The sequence below is a fragment of the Scyliorhinus torazame genome, chromosome 17 (assembly GCF_047496885.1).
Source record: "Scyliorhinus torazame isolate Kashiwa2021f chromosome 17, sScyTor2.1, whole genome shotgun sequence".
Classification (NCBI taxonomy): Eukaryota; Metazoa; Chordata; class Chondrichthyes; order Carcharhiniformes; family Scyliorhinidae; genus Scyliorhinus; species Scyliorhinus torazame.
This window is the reverse complement of record NC_092723.1, coordinates 181,277,776-181,294,520: the sequence shown is the minus strand read 5'-3', so window position 1 is coordinate 181,294,520 and position 16,745 is coordinate 181,277,776. Positions and strand designations below refer to the sequence as shown.

General features: G+C 45.8%; 1 protein-coding gene across 3 annotated transcripts in view; it reads left to right on the top strand.

Annotated features, from left to right (window-relative positions):
• Positions 1–1,901: 1,901 nt before the first annotated feature.
• Positions 1,902–16,745, top strand: part of LOC140394473 (tudor domain-containing protein 5-like) — a 67,061-nt gene continuing 52,217 nt past the window's right edge. For all 3 annotated transcript variants that reach the window (XM_072481769.1, XM_072481768.1, XM_072481767.1), the window contains exons 1-4: positions 1,902–1,999; positions 6,877–7,121; positions 11,326–11,721; positions 12,137–12,309. In XM_072481769.1, the coding sequence (XP_072337870.1) occupies positions 6,890–7,121; positions 11,326–11,721; positions 12,137–12,309 (801 nt within the window). In that variant the 5' untranslated portion in view covers positions 1,902–1,999; positions 6,877–6,889. The remainder of the gene's footprint in view (positions 2,000–6,876; positions 7,122–11,325; positions 11,722–12,136; positions 12,310–16,745) is intronic.

Here is a 16,745-nt window from a genome sequence, read left to right as displayed (position 1 = left end):
ACTGCCGTTACTAAGAGCGGAACATGTCCAGGGTATTATCCCTCAGCTGGCCGATGGAGATGAGGCATTGAAGGAGGAGGATGTGTTGAACCTGTCAACGGTTGTAGATAGGTTGCGATGGGATAATATACCACTGACATGGAGGATGTCATTTGGGACTTGGATTAGGTCTACTCTAGTGCTGCAACAGGAGCAGAAACTTTACTGGAGAGGTTCAAACATGGAGATTTTAATATAGATTCAAGAGTCAACGGCATATTCAAAAATGCTGGAGAGGAAAGGGAGGGTGAAGATAGGGTTCAAGGATATTTTTTGAGAATGGGTGTGATAGATTTGAAAGGGTGTAGGACATTGTCGAAGGAGGGGAAGCTAATATATCAGCTAACATGATAGCGGAGAGAAGCCCAGTAGAATAGGGTCTAGAGAGCAGGAGACGGGTTTTGTGCTGAGGTTAGAGGAAATGGGAGGTAATAAAACTGGAGAAAAATGCATTCAGGGTAAAGGGGAAGAAGGGATACAGTAATGGCAGCTGAACAAATGGTCATAATCAAAGAAGTCCACAAACTCCTTGCAGTTGGGAATAGGGGAAAGGGGTACAAGGAGACATTTGGAAGTGGGATTACGTTCCCAAATGATGCTGGAGTAGTGAATCTTTTGGCAGAGGAGAATAGGATCCAATGTTGTTTGATGTGGTCCAGCCAGATCTGGTGATGAATGAGTTAACCTGTGAAAAATGAATGTTGTGCACCATAAATGGTCTTTGGACTTCAAGAAGCAAAGATAGAAGTCATACCAAGGGGAAAAGTAAGGGTTGGAGGGAATATGAATTTTACTGGGACAAGGGGATGGTGGATTCAGTTAAGGCCGTGGTCGAGCAGGTTGGTGCTCTGGAAACATTGTGAACAGGGAAAAGGGCTGAGCAGTTGGTTGTTGTAGATGTCCTGGGAGGAGGGGGTGAGATGGAGACAGAAAAAAGTCTCAAGGAAGATATGAGTAGTGAGAAATTGTCGAAGGGAAGGTTAACACCATGCCTAATTTAGCTAAATAGAAGGATGGTGAGATGGGGGAGTCAATGGCAGGTCACAGTCTCACTGCAATCACTGACGTCAACCAATTTGCACGTCGTGACGACAAAAATGCTGCAAATAATTACTCAACTTTTATATCCCCAATCATGTCAATTTGTACCTTATGTGAGCAGCATTGAAGGACCTTATTGGTGTGCCCCTGTGTCCAGATCTGGACTTAGGCACCCCTTCCATTCTTCCACCTTAGCTGCTGCAGAGTTTTAAAAAATTTGCCCATTGGATGTGGGCGTTGCTGGCTGGACCAACATTTATTGCCCATCCCGGAGGGCATTTAAGAGTCAACCACATCGCTGTGGATCTGGAGTCACATGTAGGCCAGACCGGGTAAGGATGGCAGATTTCCTCCCCTGAAGGATATTAATGAGCCAGGTGGGTTTTGGCGACTATCGACAATGGTTTCACGGTCATAATTTCGATTCCAGGTTGTGAAGGGAAATAATCCTGAGGCTGTGGAACACCTTCAAACCAGCACAGGTGGAGATTATTGAGCTGGTACGTGCCTGCCATCATGACCGAATGTTGGCAGACCAGATGTGCCTAGCCATTGCTCAAGAAGAGGGTCTCCATCCCCACCCCAAAAGTCGTCCTCTCAGATGTTAGCCAAAAATATCCCAGCCTTCATTGTCACATTCAAAAAAATGTTTGTTGGGAATTTGAATAATGCTTGGTGCCAACATGGTCCAGTCTGTCTTGTCATTGAAAGCCCCACGGCCACTGTGTAGGGCAGCGGAACGTGTGTTCAGGGGATTGGGGGGAGAGGGGCGGTGTTTGCTGCGACGCTGGCCGGGGGAAGGTCGCACGTGGGACACGCGGAAAGGAGCGGGAAGCCGAGCGGGGTGCGAGGAGGCTCCGAGGACAGTAAAACACCCGCCGCGAGAGCGGCCTTTCCGACATCACAGCTGCCCCCGAGGGTGAGTGTCGCTGCTTCCCCGTCCTTACCGGCCACAGTTAACCAGCGCTGGGGCGGTGTCAGGGGCCTAGCCCCTCATGGTTGACTGGATGCCATTGAATAGGCCGGAGGCAGCCAGGTGGCTGGGATCATGCTCTGTAAAATCGCCATGTCTCCATTCAGAGGGCCAGGTTTGGAGCACTTCACTTAACTAACCCAGGTTAAAGAGGGTTGTTTGGGTTGGGTGTGTTTTAAATGAACCTAATGTTGCCTCGCCTGAGTGATTCCAACATTTTCTGTTTTTAATTTCACTTTTACCCCCTTCTTGGCTCCCACGCTGACGGATAGTATTAACGGTTCTCCTTCTTCAGGTGTCAACCCCCCCCCCCCAGATCGCCCCTTTCCTCAAAAAAAAAGTCCCCCCCCCTTTCTTCCTCTTTCCCCCCCCCTTTCTTCCTCTTCCCCCCCCCTTTCTTCCTCTTCCCCCCCCTTTTCTTCCTCTTCCCCCCTTTTCTTCCTCTTCCCCCCCTTTTCTTCCTCTTCCCCCCTTTTCTTCCTCTTCCCCCCCTTTTCTTCCTCTTCCCCCCCTTTTCTTCCTCTTCCCCCCCTTTTCTTCCTCTTCCCCCCCTTGTCTTCCTCTTCCCCCCCTTTTCTTCCCCCCCTTTCTTCCCCTTCCCCCCTTTCTTCCTCTTCCCCCCCTTTTCTTCCCCCCCTTTTCTTCCTCTTCCCCCCCCTTTTCTTCCTCTTCTCCCCCTTTTCTTCCCCCCTTTTCTTCCTCTTCCCCCCCCTTTTCTTCCTCTTCCCCCCCTTTTCTTCCTCTTCCCCCCCTTTTCTTCCTCTTCCCCCCTTTTCTTCCTCTTCCCCCCCTTTCTTCCTCTTCCCCCCTTTTCTTCCTCTTCCCCCCCCTTTTCTTCCTCTTCCCCCCCTTTTCTTCCTCTTCCCCCCCTTTTCTTCCTCTTCCCCCCTTTTCTTCCTCTTCCCCCCCTTTTCTTCCTCTTCCCCCCCTTTTCTTCCTCTTCCCCCCCTTTTCTTCCTCTTCCCCCCCTTTTCTTCCTCTTCCCCCCCCTTTTCTTCCTCTTCCCCCCTTTTCTTCCTCTTCCCCCCTTTTCTTCCTCTTCCCCCCCCTTTTCTTCCTCTTCCCCCCTTTTCTTCCTCTTCCCCCCTTTTCTTCCTCTTCCCCCCCCTTTTCTTTCTCTTCCCCCCCCTTTTCTTTCTCTTCCCCCCCCTTTTCTTCCTCTTCCCCCCCTTTTCTTCCTCTTCCCCCCCTTTTCTTCCTCTTCCCCCCTTTTCTTCCTCTTCCCCCCTTTTCTTCCTCTTCCCCCCCTCTCTTCCTCTTCCCCCCCCTTCTTCCTCTTCTCCCCCCTTCTTCCTCTTCTCCCCCCCCTTCTTCCTCTTCTCCCCCCCTTCTTCCTCTTCTCCCCCCCTTCTTCCTCTTCTCCCCCCCCCCTTCTTCCTCTTCTCCCCCCCCCCACTTTTCTCTCTCTTTCCCTTCCTTCCTTCCACACGACTATCCCATTTTCCACCTTGCTTTCCACACACGTGCCATCGCATCCTAAATACATGCCCCGTCTTTCCCAGAGATCCCGCCATCAGGTCTTTGCCCCTGTCACAGTTGCGAAACTGCTCTTATCAACGATGCATTCAGGGCAGCACGGTGGTGCCGTGGTTCGCACAGCTGCTTCACGGCACCGGAGGTCCCAGGTTTGATCCTGGTTCTGGGTCATTGTCCGTGTGGAGTTTGCACATTCTTCCCCGTGTTTGTGTGGGTTTCGCCCCCATAACCCAAAAGGTGTGCAGGGTGGGTGGATTGGCCACGCTAAATTCACCCTGAATTGGAAAATATTATTTGGGTGCTCTAAATTATTATTTTTTTAAATTAATAATGCAGCTCCCTCTGCAAACCTCCCATGCCCACTTTTAAGGTGGTCCTAAAAACCTATCTCTTTAATCAAATTGGTCACCTGCTCTAATATCTTGCATGGCCTGGTGGTAAATATTGTTTAATAATGCTCCTGCAAAGTGCCCTGGTAAGTCTTGCTATGTTCAAAGGTTCTATATAAATGCAAGTTGTTTAAAAATGCTTTTCCAGGCTCTCTTGATCTCCCTATTTGTGTGTGTGTTGGGTAGTCCTTTTTTGCCATCCTATGGAGTGAATTGAGGAATGTTATTAAGGGTGTCCTGTATCATCAACACTTGGGAGTCAATGCTACAACCACTACAGTGTATGGACAAAGTTTATGATTTCTGTTCCTAGCTACTGGAATGATAAATGTACTACGGAAGGGGGGACTACAGAAGTGGGGGTGCACAGGAATATAATCAGACAGTTCATTAAGAGTGAAATAAAAAAGGAGAGAGATAATCCCATCTTTGGCTGAGTGACCACTGATTTTGCACTGACTCCTTGAGCGATCAGAATAAATGGAGCAAAAAGATTGATTCATGGGGGTGGCATTTGCTTTTTGACATTCTCCTTCTTTATTTCTGACTTTAACTTTTCATTAAGTGCAAGAGAGTTGTAAGTATAGATAAAGCTTGAGAATTAATTAAAAAGAAAAGAAACCAAATTAAGTATTAGAAACTCCAGCTTTCAATAATCACTAAGTAGATTGGGATATATTTACTGCTGTTTGACCTCTTGTTTGAAGAGGGAGTGAGAGTACCACTTGTTCAAGGCAGCGGTGGGATTAAGTGACAGTCTGAAGTGGGGTATGCAGTCAAAATAGCCAACAACCATTCTGATATATCAGCTCAAGGTGTTTTAAAGGCTAAAATGATGTCCCTCTTCATTGATCGTGACCACAAATATGGATACCTTAGTGTTCTTGTAACCCCCCTCCCCTCACTGCATTTTCTATTTCCTTCACATTTTTTCTTTTGGGAATGCTTTTTCTTGTTTGTAAATCACATGTAATCTGCTCATACACGAAGAACCATTATGACTTATGCTCCTGTATTCCTTTTCATTTCATTACATCTAGTTTTGATTTTAGTTACCATTTTGTTCTGTTAGACAAATGTGCACTAGCCTTTTGTTCAATTTAACGGCCATAAAAAACTTTAAAATATTTATAAAACTACATCTCAGTTAATATTTTGTTGTATGTAATTGTATTTTAGTGCACTGTCCTTTATGCAATTTAACGGCCGGAAAAACCTTTAAAATATTTATAAAACTACACCTAAGTTAATATTTTGTTGTATGGAATTGTATTTTAGATAACTATTTCCAAATCTTTACATTTTTGAGAGGAGGGTGGGGATTTTCGGATGACCAGCAAAGTTAGTGGAACTCCCTCTATGGCAGGAGAATATTCTGTCAGATTGGGGTGAATTCCTTTTTGTCAGATACAGAAAATAAAAGGAGATTATATTTTATTTTTATGTTTCTCCTGGTTAAAGATACACCATTTTCTCCAATTCACCGTGGATGATTCATTAGTGGGCAAGTAAAATGTAAGACCATTTGTTTAAAACAATGTTTGAATTAAAGTTCCTCAGCCTGACCCTGGCCAAATTATTTTTTTCTAAATAGTTGTTTTTAAGTGTCGAAGATTTTTACTAAAGGGAAGTGGGAGAGGCTGTTTGGTGGAAGTTTTTATTTACCTTTTTATGATTTGTTACCATCCCAGTTGATGTTATAACGGGAAGATCCCAGAGTGGTTCAAAAGACGGTAACGTTTTAAAAATAAAATGTGGAGGAACAGAGTCACAGGACCGCTAATTCGTTTTAACAACAAGGAAAAAACATTTATTTATCAAACATTAAAAAATTGATTTGTGATACAATATGCCTTGACTCCTTCCACCGCCCGCCCCCCCCCCCCCCCAGTTTAACAATTACACATAGGTTTTAAGATTAGCACAAAGTCCCTTTAAGTACACAAGATGACTGTGGGCAAATACACTCTTCATTCTGAACCTCAATTGAATGTGGTTCTCTTCTCAGAATCCCCCCAGATAATTGCCAAGTGAGAGTTTCCAAACTTGACTCCCAAAAACACACCTTTAAAATCTTCTCCCATAATTCCAATGCTTTCCGAAATCCAGATGGTTTTTCAAATGACACTTTTAAACAAAGCTTCCACTCCACTTTTAACTGAATCCAGTCCAGGATTCTACATCAACCCTATTAAGATTTCCAGCTTTGACAAAAAGTAATCGGACTCGAAATGTTAGCTCTTTTCACTCCCTACAGATGCCAGACCTGCTGAGATTTTCCAGCATTTTCTCTTTCGTTTCCCATTAAGATTTGTCTTGGCTGTTGTGAAAACTGCTCACAGTTGTTTTGACTCTCGACTCCGACAATGTAGAAAGTTAAATCAAATGTTACATCTACCTCAAGTCTGCTGTACCACGTAAAATCTGATTACTGCAGTTCTCTTTAATTCAGAACACTGTTTACTCTTGAATTCTTCTGAATAATACCTTAGTCTTTGATCTATTAATTTGCGGCATCATAAATGTTCCTTCTGTCCCAATTTCCTGGTTGTCTGGATTATGGCTTGTACTTTAGGATGCCTACCTCTTTGCAGCTCCTGCCCTGTCTAGTCTTCTAGCAGGATTAAGAGATGTTCACTCCCAGTGTCCTGTCTCTAACTGCTCTGGCTTCCAGTTAAAACTGAGAACAAAGGAAAGCTCTTCCCTCTGGAAAGTAGCCTCCTGTTGCCAAGCAATGACTTCTACTATTTATTTTTCACCCCCGTAGTCATCTCTAAGCACAATAGAATCACAGTTGGGATTGAAACCAGCTCCCACACATACAAAACACTGCATGAATCTAACTGTAGGTTTTTACCCTTCCAGGCTAAATTAAACACATTTAAAACTATACCTTATTTCTAATGTTTACAAACACAAATCCAATTCCCTTAAACCAACCGTTGTTTATCCTAACAGATTGGTGTCCAGCATGTCAGATCAGGAGAAGTTGCTGGAGGTTTTGAAGAAAGAGCTACGCTCTCTGCTGATTTCTGCCAAAAATAGTCTGGCTCCCTGTGAGCTGGAAAGAGATTACCAAAGCATGATGGGGAAGCGGCTGCCACTGTGTGCATTAGGTTACAGGTCTGTTCTGGAGCTTGCCTCCAATGTACCGGATACTATCAAAGTTTGCCCATGTGAAGATGGGAGCATCCTTTTCAAAGGTAAGCAGGAATCTTCTGTTTCATACACAAAAAAGCTGATTCTCAGCACCGGTTGATTTTTAGGAAGTTTTTCATTCTTTCTGTCTCCCCTCAAACCTGCAGATTCACTTTGTGCTGGGCATCATCTCTGGTTGAAAAGCTAGACCGGAAATGTGCTCAATCTTAATCAAAGTTGTTGTATAGCTGGGTGTCCCATGTTCTTTCTGACCTTGCCTTCTTTCCAGTAAAGGAGGCATCTCTTTCCCTTTGAAATTGAAAATTCAGGTAAGGAATTGCAGAGGGCCGCCCCTCTCGGACAGAGACAAGGAGAATTGTTTTCTCTCCGAGGGTTGTGCGACTTTGAAACTCTCTGCCTCAGGAGGTGGGAGAGTCACTGAATTTTTTAAAGACAGAGGTACATAGATTCTTGTTAGGCAAAGGAATCAATGGTTATTTGGGATAGATCACAATCTGGAATTAGAAACACAAATATCAGCCATGATAATGAATGGCTGATCAGGCTTGAGGGGCTGAATGGCTTACTACTCCTATTCCCTATGTTTGTATATTGTACTATATGTGCCACATCAGATTGTTAAGCACTTTTCCCCATGTTTCTCGGCATGTGTTTCCTCTTATCTCTTCCTTTACGTGTTTAAAGAAATTTTCAAAGATTGAAGTTTTTAAAATAGTGGAGGAATTTGACAGTTTAGCCAGGTTGTCTATTTGAAACTGACCGGAAAACCAGCAGTCGTGCTTTCATGGTTCATAGCATCTGACCCAACACATGAGCTGGGACGTATTTCTTTTTTCAGAGTTGTCGTCCTGCCAATGTGTGCGAAGAAATTGCAACACTCGTTTAGTTTCTGAGTAGAGAGCTTTTCCAGCTGTGGGGGGTATGCTGCTAGTTAATTGTGAATATCAGGAGCAACAGCCGGCACAATGTCCTGGAGCTTGCTTGATTCCCTTCAGAAGTTGGAGAGGAATTAGCAAAGTTTTTCCTAAGTTGGCTACTGATTTTCTGTTTCCTTTTTAACCTCTCTCGTTAGATAACATTGTTTTTTTTAAAACGCATTTTATTCAAACTTGTATCAAAGTAGGTTACAGCAAGTAAACACCCCGGGAAACATTCTTCCCAATAATCAGCTATACAGTTTGTACAGATTTTTCTCCTTTTTCACCCCCCACCCCCCCCCATCCACCACACCCCTGCGACGAACAGCTCCTCAAACACGGTCACAAACATCCCCCACCTTTTCTCAAACTTCCCAGCTGAGCCCCTTAACTCATACTTTATCTTCTCTAACCGCAGGAAGTCGTACAGGACACCCATCCATGCTGCTACCCCCGGTGGCGATGCCGACCACCACTCCAGCAAAATTTGTCGCCGTGCAATCAGATGGGTGAAGGCCAAGACATCGGCCTTCCTCCTCTCCATGAGCTCCGGCTTCTCTGAAACCCCGAATATCGCCACCAAAGGGTCCAGGCCCACTCCCTCCTCCACTATCCTGGCTAAGACCGCGAACATTCCTGTCCAGAATCTTACCAATTTTTAGCAACCCCAAATTCAAACCTTCACCCTGGCCTCTGCTCTCGTCCAGTACTGAACCAAATATCCAGCCAGAGGGGTACATGGTCCGAGATAACTATCCCCGCATACTCTGCCCCTCCACCCCAACCAAAATCTCCCGACTCACTACAAAGTAATCAATCCTCGAATACACCTTATAGACGTGTGAAAAGAACGAATACTCCCTGCTGGGTTCTGAAAGTGCCATGGATCCACCATACCCATCCTCTTCATAAACCTCCCAGCTCCCTTGCCATTCGTACCCTACCCATCGACCTGGGGCTCAATCTATCCACCCTCGGCTCCAGGACACAGATAAAGTCTCCTCCCATGATCAACTGGTACGCGGCGAAACCCCAGATTGCTGCCAGGAACCCCCTCATAAAGCCCACATCATCCCAATTTGGGGCATACACATTTACCAACACTACCGGTGCCCCTTCCAATACCCCACTCACAATCACATATCTCCCACCCGGATCCCTCACCTCCTTCGCACTCACAAATTCCATTTTTTTGCTCATTAAAATCGCCACACCCCTCGATTTCAAATCAAACCCCGAGTAAAAAAACCTGTCCGACCCACCCCTTCCTCAACCTAACCTGGTCCTTCACACGGAGGTGCGTCTCCTACAAAAAGACAACCCCCGCTTTCAAGCTCCTGAGGTGCGCAAACACCCTCGACCTTTTAACCGGCCCATTCAGTCCCCGGACGTTCCACGTTACCAACTTAGCGGAGGCTTGCGCCTCCAATCCCCTCTACCATCCGTCATCTTCCCCACTTAACTCCTGCCCCTTTAATTCCACTCTGTACCTCACCCATCCCAGATGGCACATCCTAATGACCTCCTCTCCCCCCCCCCCCCCCCACTCAGCTCAGGGAAGAAGGTCTCTTGCTGGCCTTACCCTCCCCACCCAAACAAGGACTTCTCCTGAACTCCAGGTAGCCTTCTCCAAAAGCAAACAAACAGATGTTAAACTCAAACAGCCCCATAAAACAGGAGGGGGATGGGAACATCCATCCCCACATAAACTTTTCACCCCTACAACTCCTTACAATCTCAACATTGAACAGAACCACCCCCCCCCCCAAAACAAAAAAGGCGAAAATCCCCCAATCCCTACACCCACTTCAAACATGCTCCTGACCGTTACATAGTGCCAGCACCCCGGTTCCCAAACATTGTCCACTCAGTTCCCCCCCCCCCCAGTTTATGCTCCTTAATGAAATCTTCGGCTGCTTCTGGGGTCTCGAAATAATTTTCCTGGCCTTCGAACGTCACCCATAATTTCGCCGGGTAGGTCACCCCAAACCTGATCTGCCGCCGGTACAGCACCGCCTTGGCCTTGTTGAAACCTGTCTCCCGTTTCGGCTCCGATGTCCTGATAAATCCGAACTTTATTTCCCTCCCAGTCGCAGCTACGCTTCTCCCTGGTGCACCGTAGAAGTTTCTCTTTCTCCACAAATTTATGGAGTCTCACGATCACAGCCTGTGGTGGGTCCCCAGCTCTAGGCTTTTGCCTCAGAGACCTATGCGCTCGGTCCACTTCAGGTGCCTTATCTAGCACCCCTTCTGCCACCAGTCCCGCCAGCATCCTCGAGACATACCTCGTGCCACTCGCACCTTCCACTCCTTCAGGCAGGCCCACTATTCACAGGTTCTGCCTTCTCGAGGCATTCTCCTGCTCCTCCACCTTTGCCCTCAATGTTTTACAGAGGTCTCCTAGGAGCCCCATCTCCGCCTCCAGAGCCACCACACGATCGCTGTGGTCCAAGATCACTCCTTCAATCTCCTGAATCTGTGACCCCTGCACCTCCAAACACCTCTCCATCTGCTCCAAAGTACTCTTCAGGGGTGCCACAGCTTCTGCAATGGCCTTTGCTTGATCCTCATGCATTTCTTTCCTCTGTTTATGGAATTCCTCCTTGATAAAAGTCATCAGTTCCTGTATCTGGGGCCTTGCAGCTTGCCCCTCCCCCGCCTGCATGCTGGAAGAGACTGTCTGTGAAGCACAAGACTGTTGCAACATTCCAGCCAAACCTCTCACTGTTTTCTGCCGGGTCCGGTGATCAGAAGACATACCATTCCAGGGGTAAACTACTCCTCTAACATTCACCTACGCCTTTTCATCAAAACTTCACCCGGATCTGGGTAAAAAGAGCCCTTTTCTGTGACTTTGAACAGGAACAGCCCTTTATGTGACCAATCACTCCATGGTCTCAAGTGGAAGTGGTAGATAACATTGTCAAGCAGCTGGAAGGACAGTGCGTGTGTTTGGATAGGCTTTATTGGTTTTTGTCACCCTTCATTTGTTTATATGGTACCTAAGGAGCCAAATTCTCAGAAGCTGAAAAGAACTTTATATTTTTATAGTGTAACCCTGGAACACATTCACATTGGTTTTTTTTGGTAGATTTATTAACACTGCTCTCAGCATCACCTGTTTAACCCGCCACCATTCGGTGACCGTATGTTTGCAGATGGCATTAAACCACAGCTAATGGTGTGGGAAGATAATGCGTTGTGTAGGAGGGATGTGATCTTGTAGGAATAATGTATGATATTTTGTTTTTGAGTCATTTGAATGTTTGCACAAGAGGATAAATTGAAATATTTGGGCGTTTGGTTAGTCTTTTTTTATAACTTTTTCCAGGGGTTGGAACTGAAACAACAAAAGGAATTGAAGAGCTGGTGGCAAAGGCAAAAGTCTCCTCCAAGACCAAACGTAACTTGAGAAAAACTAGGTATGAACTCATGCAGAAGCAAGCATTCCTGCCCAGGCGATACAACACCACCCCGATTCTACCAGCATTAGTGAAATGTGAACTCAGGCAGTTGGTGGCATCCTTTCCTGGGGGTGTCCTGCTCTCCAATTTTGACAGGTCGTTTATGAAAATGTACGGACGACCCTTTCAGTACACGAGATACGGCTTTTTCTCCTTACAGGAAGTTCTCCGAGCAACTGGCGATGACATTGAAATCCAACAGACACGCCAGGGTTCCCTGCTATTGCTGAGGCGCAAAAGTAAAGAGGCTCCACTGAAGCAAGGTGGGTTTTTGGTTGGGAATTTATGTGGGTTTTTTTTCAAAACCATTAATAAACTTGGTATGATTTATTTTGCTTTGTTTAAAACTGAGTTTTTAATTGCCACCCCTTCAAATGTTCATGCATTCAGGAGAAAAATGATCAAGTTGATAGATGAAGTTGATAGATGCTGATGCTGCTCCCTATCTGACCTGCCAAACCAGCAGTAAATTGTGGTTTGTCGTGAGTGCTGCTTAGAAAGCAGATTTTTTCTCCAAGTTCAGCTTGTTGAAATCGAACAGCTTACCAAAGAACGTAGCGAACACAATCTGTGATCGAATCTGGGCGCCCAGCCATATTGTTTGAAAGCGTGTGTAGTTTGCTCTTCCAGATGCTAATGCAAATTTCAACATCCAATTATATTTTTGTACTGATTTAGGTAAACAGCTGAGGCAGCCTATTCAGGCCAACCAAGCCCAGTCAGATGTGAAAACAGTGCTACCGGGCCCTGTCAATCCACCCGCACACAGCCAAATTGTAACACCTTTGAGGCCGGAGGGTTTACCAGATCCTGCTCCACACCCAGAGTACTTTGATGGAGGTTTGCAAAAGGTCTGCATTTATTTGGTTATCTTAAGAATATAGGGTGGTGTCATTCATATTTTGCATCAAACTGCAGTGTGCTATCCCACAAAAGTGTTTTTGGTGTTTGTAACACAGCTACACAGGAAATAGGAGCAGGTCAGCCCTCAAGCCCGCTCCGCCATCCAACTACATCATGGCTGATCATCTATCTCAACCCCATTTTCCCAGACTATTTCCATATCTCTTGATATCTTTAGTGTTAGAAATCTATCGATCTCTATCTTGAATATACTCAATGATTGACCCTCGACAGCCCTCGGAGATTCACCACCATCTGACTGAAGAAATTCCTCCTCACCTCAGTCCTCAACAGCCTATCTCTTCCGAGACTGTGTCCTTGATTCTAGAACACATCCTCGACATGGGAGACATCCTCCCTGCACCTACCGTGTTGAACCCTGTAAGGTTATCAGTTGTACAACAAAGATGGGATGTTTTTCCTGCAGAGGGAAATCAAGTCCTGCATGAATGATCCCAAACTGCCTTTTTGAGTTTCATACCATAATTGCATAATATTCTCACTTCATCATCTTTTAACTTGAAAACATTTCAAAGAAGAGGAGCAAAGTAAGATAGATGAAAATATCGAGTTGTACTGTGCAATGTTTTTTTAAGGTAATAGTTTAGTTTTAAAGATGACAAAGTTGCATCTCTCTCGCTCACCCTGATGTACCTTGGGGCGTTTGACTACATTAAAGACACTATATAAATGCAAATTGTTGCCAGTATTTCTCCCTTGCTCTCAGTGTTCCTTTCTATTCTGTGATGAGTTTGTACAATGTTTTTCCCTCCATTATAATTAGTTTTCATTTGCATCCATGTCCTCTGCTTTTGTCATGATCTGGGTGTGCCTCTCTGGCACTTTTCAGACTATATATTTTCCCGGTGGTGATCTTTTTAGGACAACTCTACTATCAAACAATTGCCCGTTTCTGCTGCATACCTGGTATACAGCTTTCTTGTGTGGTGTTTGATTTTCTTTGATTTTATCTTTGCAGTATTTTCTCTCTTACGATCTGGATTTTTGTGTTGATTTTTGTTTGCTGCCTCCTTTGATCTTTAAGGAATGTGTCTTGCTTTATCAATCTCTACCCCCGTCTCAGATAATGCACGTTTCCATCTTTGAAACCATATATCCCAGTTGACCGCTGATTATTCACTGCACTATCTTCCCGTCACCAATCCTATCTCCCACGCTTTAATGGGGCGATCGAGTATACTCGGGCCTCGACTTCTTTGTAGTGGGGAAAGTGGGGATTCCAGGGCTAGTAGGACTGTAATCTCCGACCACGCTCCACACTACATGGATGTGAGGTTGGAGACGGGTTGTGCCCATGGGGGTTGGGCACGGCCCTCCTGGCCAATAAGGCAATTTGCAAGAAAATGTCACAGGCCATAGACGGGTATGTTACCAACAACCAGAACGGGGAGGTCTCACCCTCCACATTCTGGGAGGTGCTGAAGACTGATCAGAGGTGAAATTAAGGGCCGGTTTAGCTCAGTGGGCTAGACAGCTGGTTTGTAATGCACAACAAGGCCTGCAGCGCGGGTTCAATTCCCGTACCAGCTTACCCGAAAAGGCGTCGGAATGTGGCGACTAGGGGCTTTTCACAGTAACTTGTGACAATAATTATCACCTATAAATCATGTCGAGACAGGCAGGAAAAGGTCGATTGGCTACAACTGATCAATCGATACTGGCGGTGGACCAGCTGTACTCCGAAGCCCTGGCCGTAGAACTTCTGGCGAAGAGGAAACTGCTACAAATGGACTTTGACTTGCTCGCCACTAAGAAGGCAGTACACCAGCTCCAGCAGACACCGGGGACATTCTATGAATACGGAGGCAAAGCCAGCTGCCTGCTGGCTCACCAGCCGAGAAAGCAGGCAGCCACGAGGGACATAGCACAGATTATGGGCAGAACAGTGGCAAATGGAATTTAACCCTGAAATGTGCACGGTGATGCATTTTGGCAGGACTAACAAGGCAAGGGAATACACGATGAACGGTAGGACGCTAGGAAGTACAGGACCGGGGGATCTTGGGAGTGCATGTCCAAAGATTCCTGAAGGCAGCGGCACAGGTAGATAAGTTGGTTAAGAAGACAGATGGGCTGAGGCATGGAATACAAGAGCACCGAGGTTATGATGGAGCTGTATAAAATACTTGTTTGGAAATTATCAAATAACTCGATCAGTTCATTAATAAAACATTTTACCCAGGTGACCTTATTTGCAAGATGAACAAAGGACAAACAAGTTCACGATGCAACCCAAATTTATTCACAAACACGATAAAATAGTTACTCTCCCTAATTATCCCAAATATTATCTGCCGATGAACTTGATCAAATTACAGGTCCAATCCTCTGAGCCCCAAGTTGTCTCAGGTCCCTCGTCTGCGGAGGTGGTTCTCGCATGCCTCTTCCGTCCTTTCTCTAGTTTGCCTTTGTGTCTTCTCTGTCATCTCCATGTTGAAACGGGGAGGGTCTTTGGGTGTCCCTACTTAGCCCCCTTTTCGTGCCTTTCCAGAAGTTTCTCTGGCCCTCAGCCAATGAGGTCACTGGGCAGGAGTCGCAACACCCAATGGAGGACACCAGGAACCCCCCCCCAGGGTCCATCCTCTGGTGTATTGTTCACACATAACTTTATCCCACATAAAGTAATGGCGGGAAATCGAGGTGCCAGAAAGTCTGGCTGCTTCTGGGCAATACACAATCAGTCTGAATAGAGCCGATTATCTCCGATCGCCTATTTCCAGGACAAATCCAGTCTTGTTTGCCTGTTGGTCAGTGTATTGAAACTTGGCTGTTTGAATTCCCATCAGGCCAGTCTCTGTCTCTGACTGTGGTTTAATTTAATTTAAAGTGACCAATTCTGAATTTAAAGTGTCCAATTCTGTGTCGGTCCTACGATTCAGGTCATTGGCCATTTTACCGCAGCTCATTAGGCGAGAGTACTGTGTGCAGTTCTGGTCACCACACTACAGGAAGGATGTGGTTGCACTGGAAAGGGTGCAGAGGGGATTCACCAGGATGTTGCCTGGGCTGGAGCTTTCAGCTGTGAAGAGAGACTGGCTAGGCAGGGGTTGTTTTCATTGGAGCAGAGAAGGCTTGAGGAGGGACCTGATTGAGGTGCACAAAGTTATGAGGGATATAAATAGGGTGGATAGGAAGGAGCTTTTCCCCTTAGTAGATAGAGGGGTCAACAACCAGGGGGCTAAGATTTACGGTAAGGGGCAGGAGTTTCAGAGGGGATGTGAGGAAAACCTTTTTCACTCACAGGGTGGTAGGAATCTGGAACCCACTGCCTGAAAGGGTGGTAGAGGTGGGAATCCTCATAACATTTAAGAAGCATTTAGGGGCAGCACGGTGGCACAAGTGGTTAGCACTGCTGCCTCACGGCGGCGAGGTCCCAGGTTCAATCCCGGCTCTGGGTCACTGTCTGTGTGGAGTTTGCACATTCTCCCCGTATTTGCGTGGGTTTCGCCCCCACAACCCAAAGATGTGCAGGGTAGGTGGATTGGCCACGCTAAATTGCCCCTTAATCGGAAAAAAATAATTGGGTACTCTTTTTTTTAAAAAAATTTAATTTTTACATTTTTTTTAAAGAAGCATTTAGATCAGCACTTGAAATGCCATAGGCTGGAAATGGGATTAGAATAGAATTGTTCCTGATGGCTGGTGCATACATGATGGGCCGAGGGGCCTCTTTCTGTGCTGTAAAACCCTGACTATGAGGTAAGGTCATCAAAGGATATGGAGCCAAGGTAGGTAAATGGATATGTAGATCAGCCATAAGCTAACTGAATGATGGGACAGAATCGAAGGGCTGAATGGCCTCGCGATTAAAATTATAAGTTGGTAAATAAAGAAATGTGACAGCTGGAAGTGTGCACCTTGCAAGAGAACTTGTGTGAGTAAATGTTGTGTTTTGGTAAACCGGATAAATGAGGGGGGGAGAAAACCTGCTACGGTGATCTAAATGTTACAAAATATGAAATGCCAGAAATACGCAGCAGTCAGCATTTGTTACTCCATTTTGACTGTGTACCCCTCATAACATTTCTGATGAAAGATACACACCTCTGGCAGAAAAAGGTTTTCCTCAACTCCCCTCTATATCTCCTGCCCCTTAACTTAAATCTATGCTCTCTGGTTATTGATCCTTCTATTCAGGGGGAAACGTTCCTTCCTATCCACCCTACCTGAAGCATCATTGTCCTGTATTTTCTCTTTCGAGAAGCTTACTGTCCTGGGTCAGCATTTGCAGCATTGTTTTGTTTGTTGCATTGGGTTGAGTGGCTATAGTGCCACCTCTGAGCAAGTAAGAATAATAGATGTCACCATTCCAGCATTACTCGTTGACTTGCATGGACTGGGGATGTGACCGACTGAGCGATTT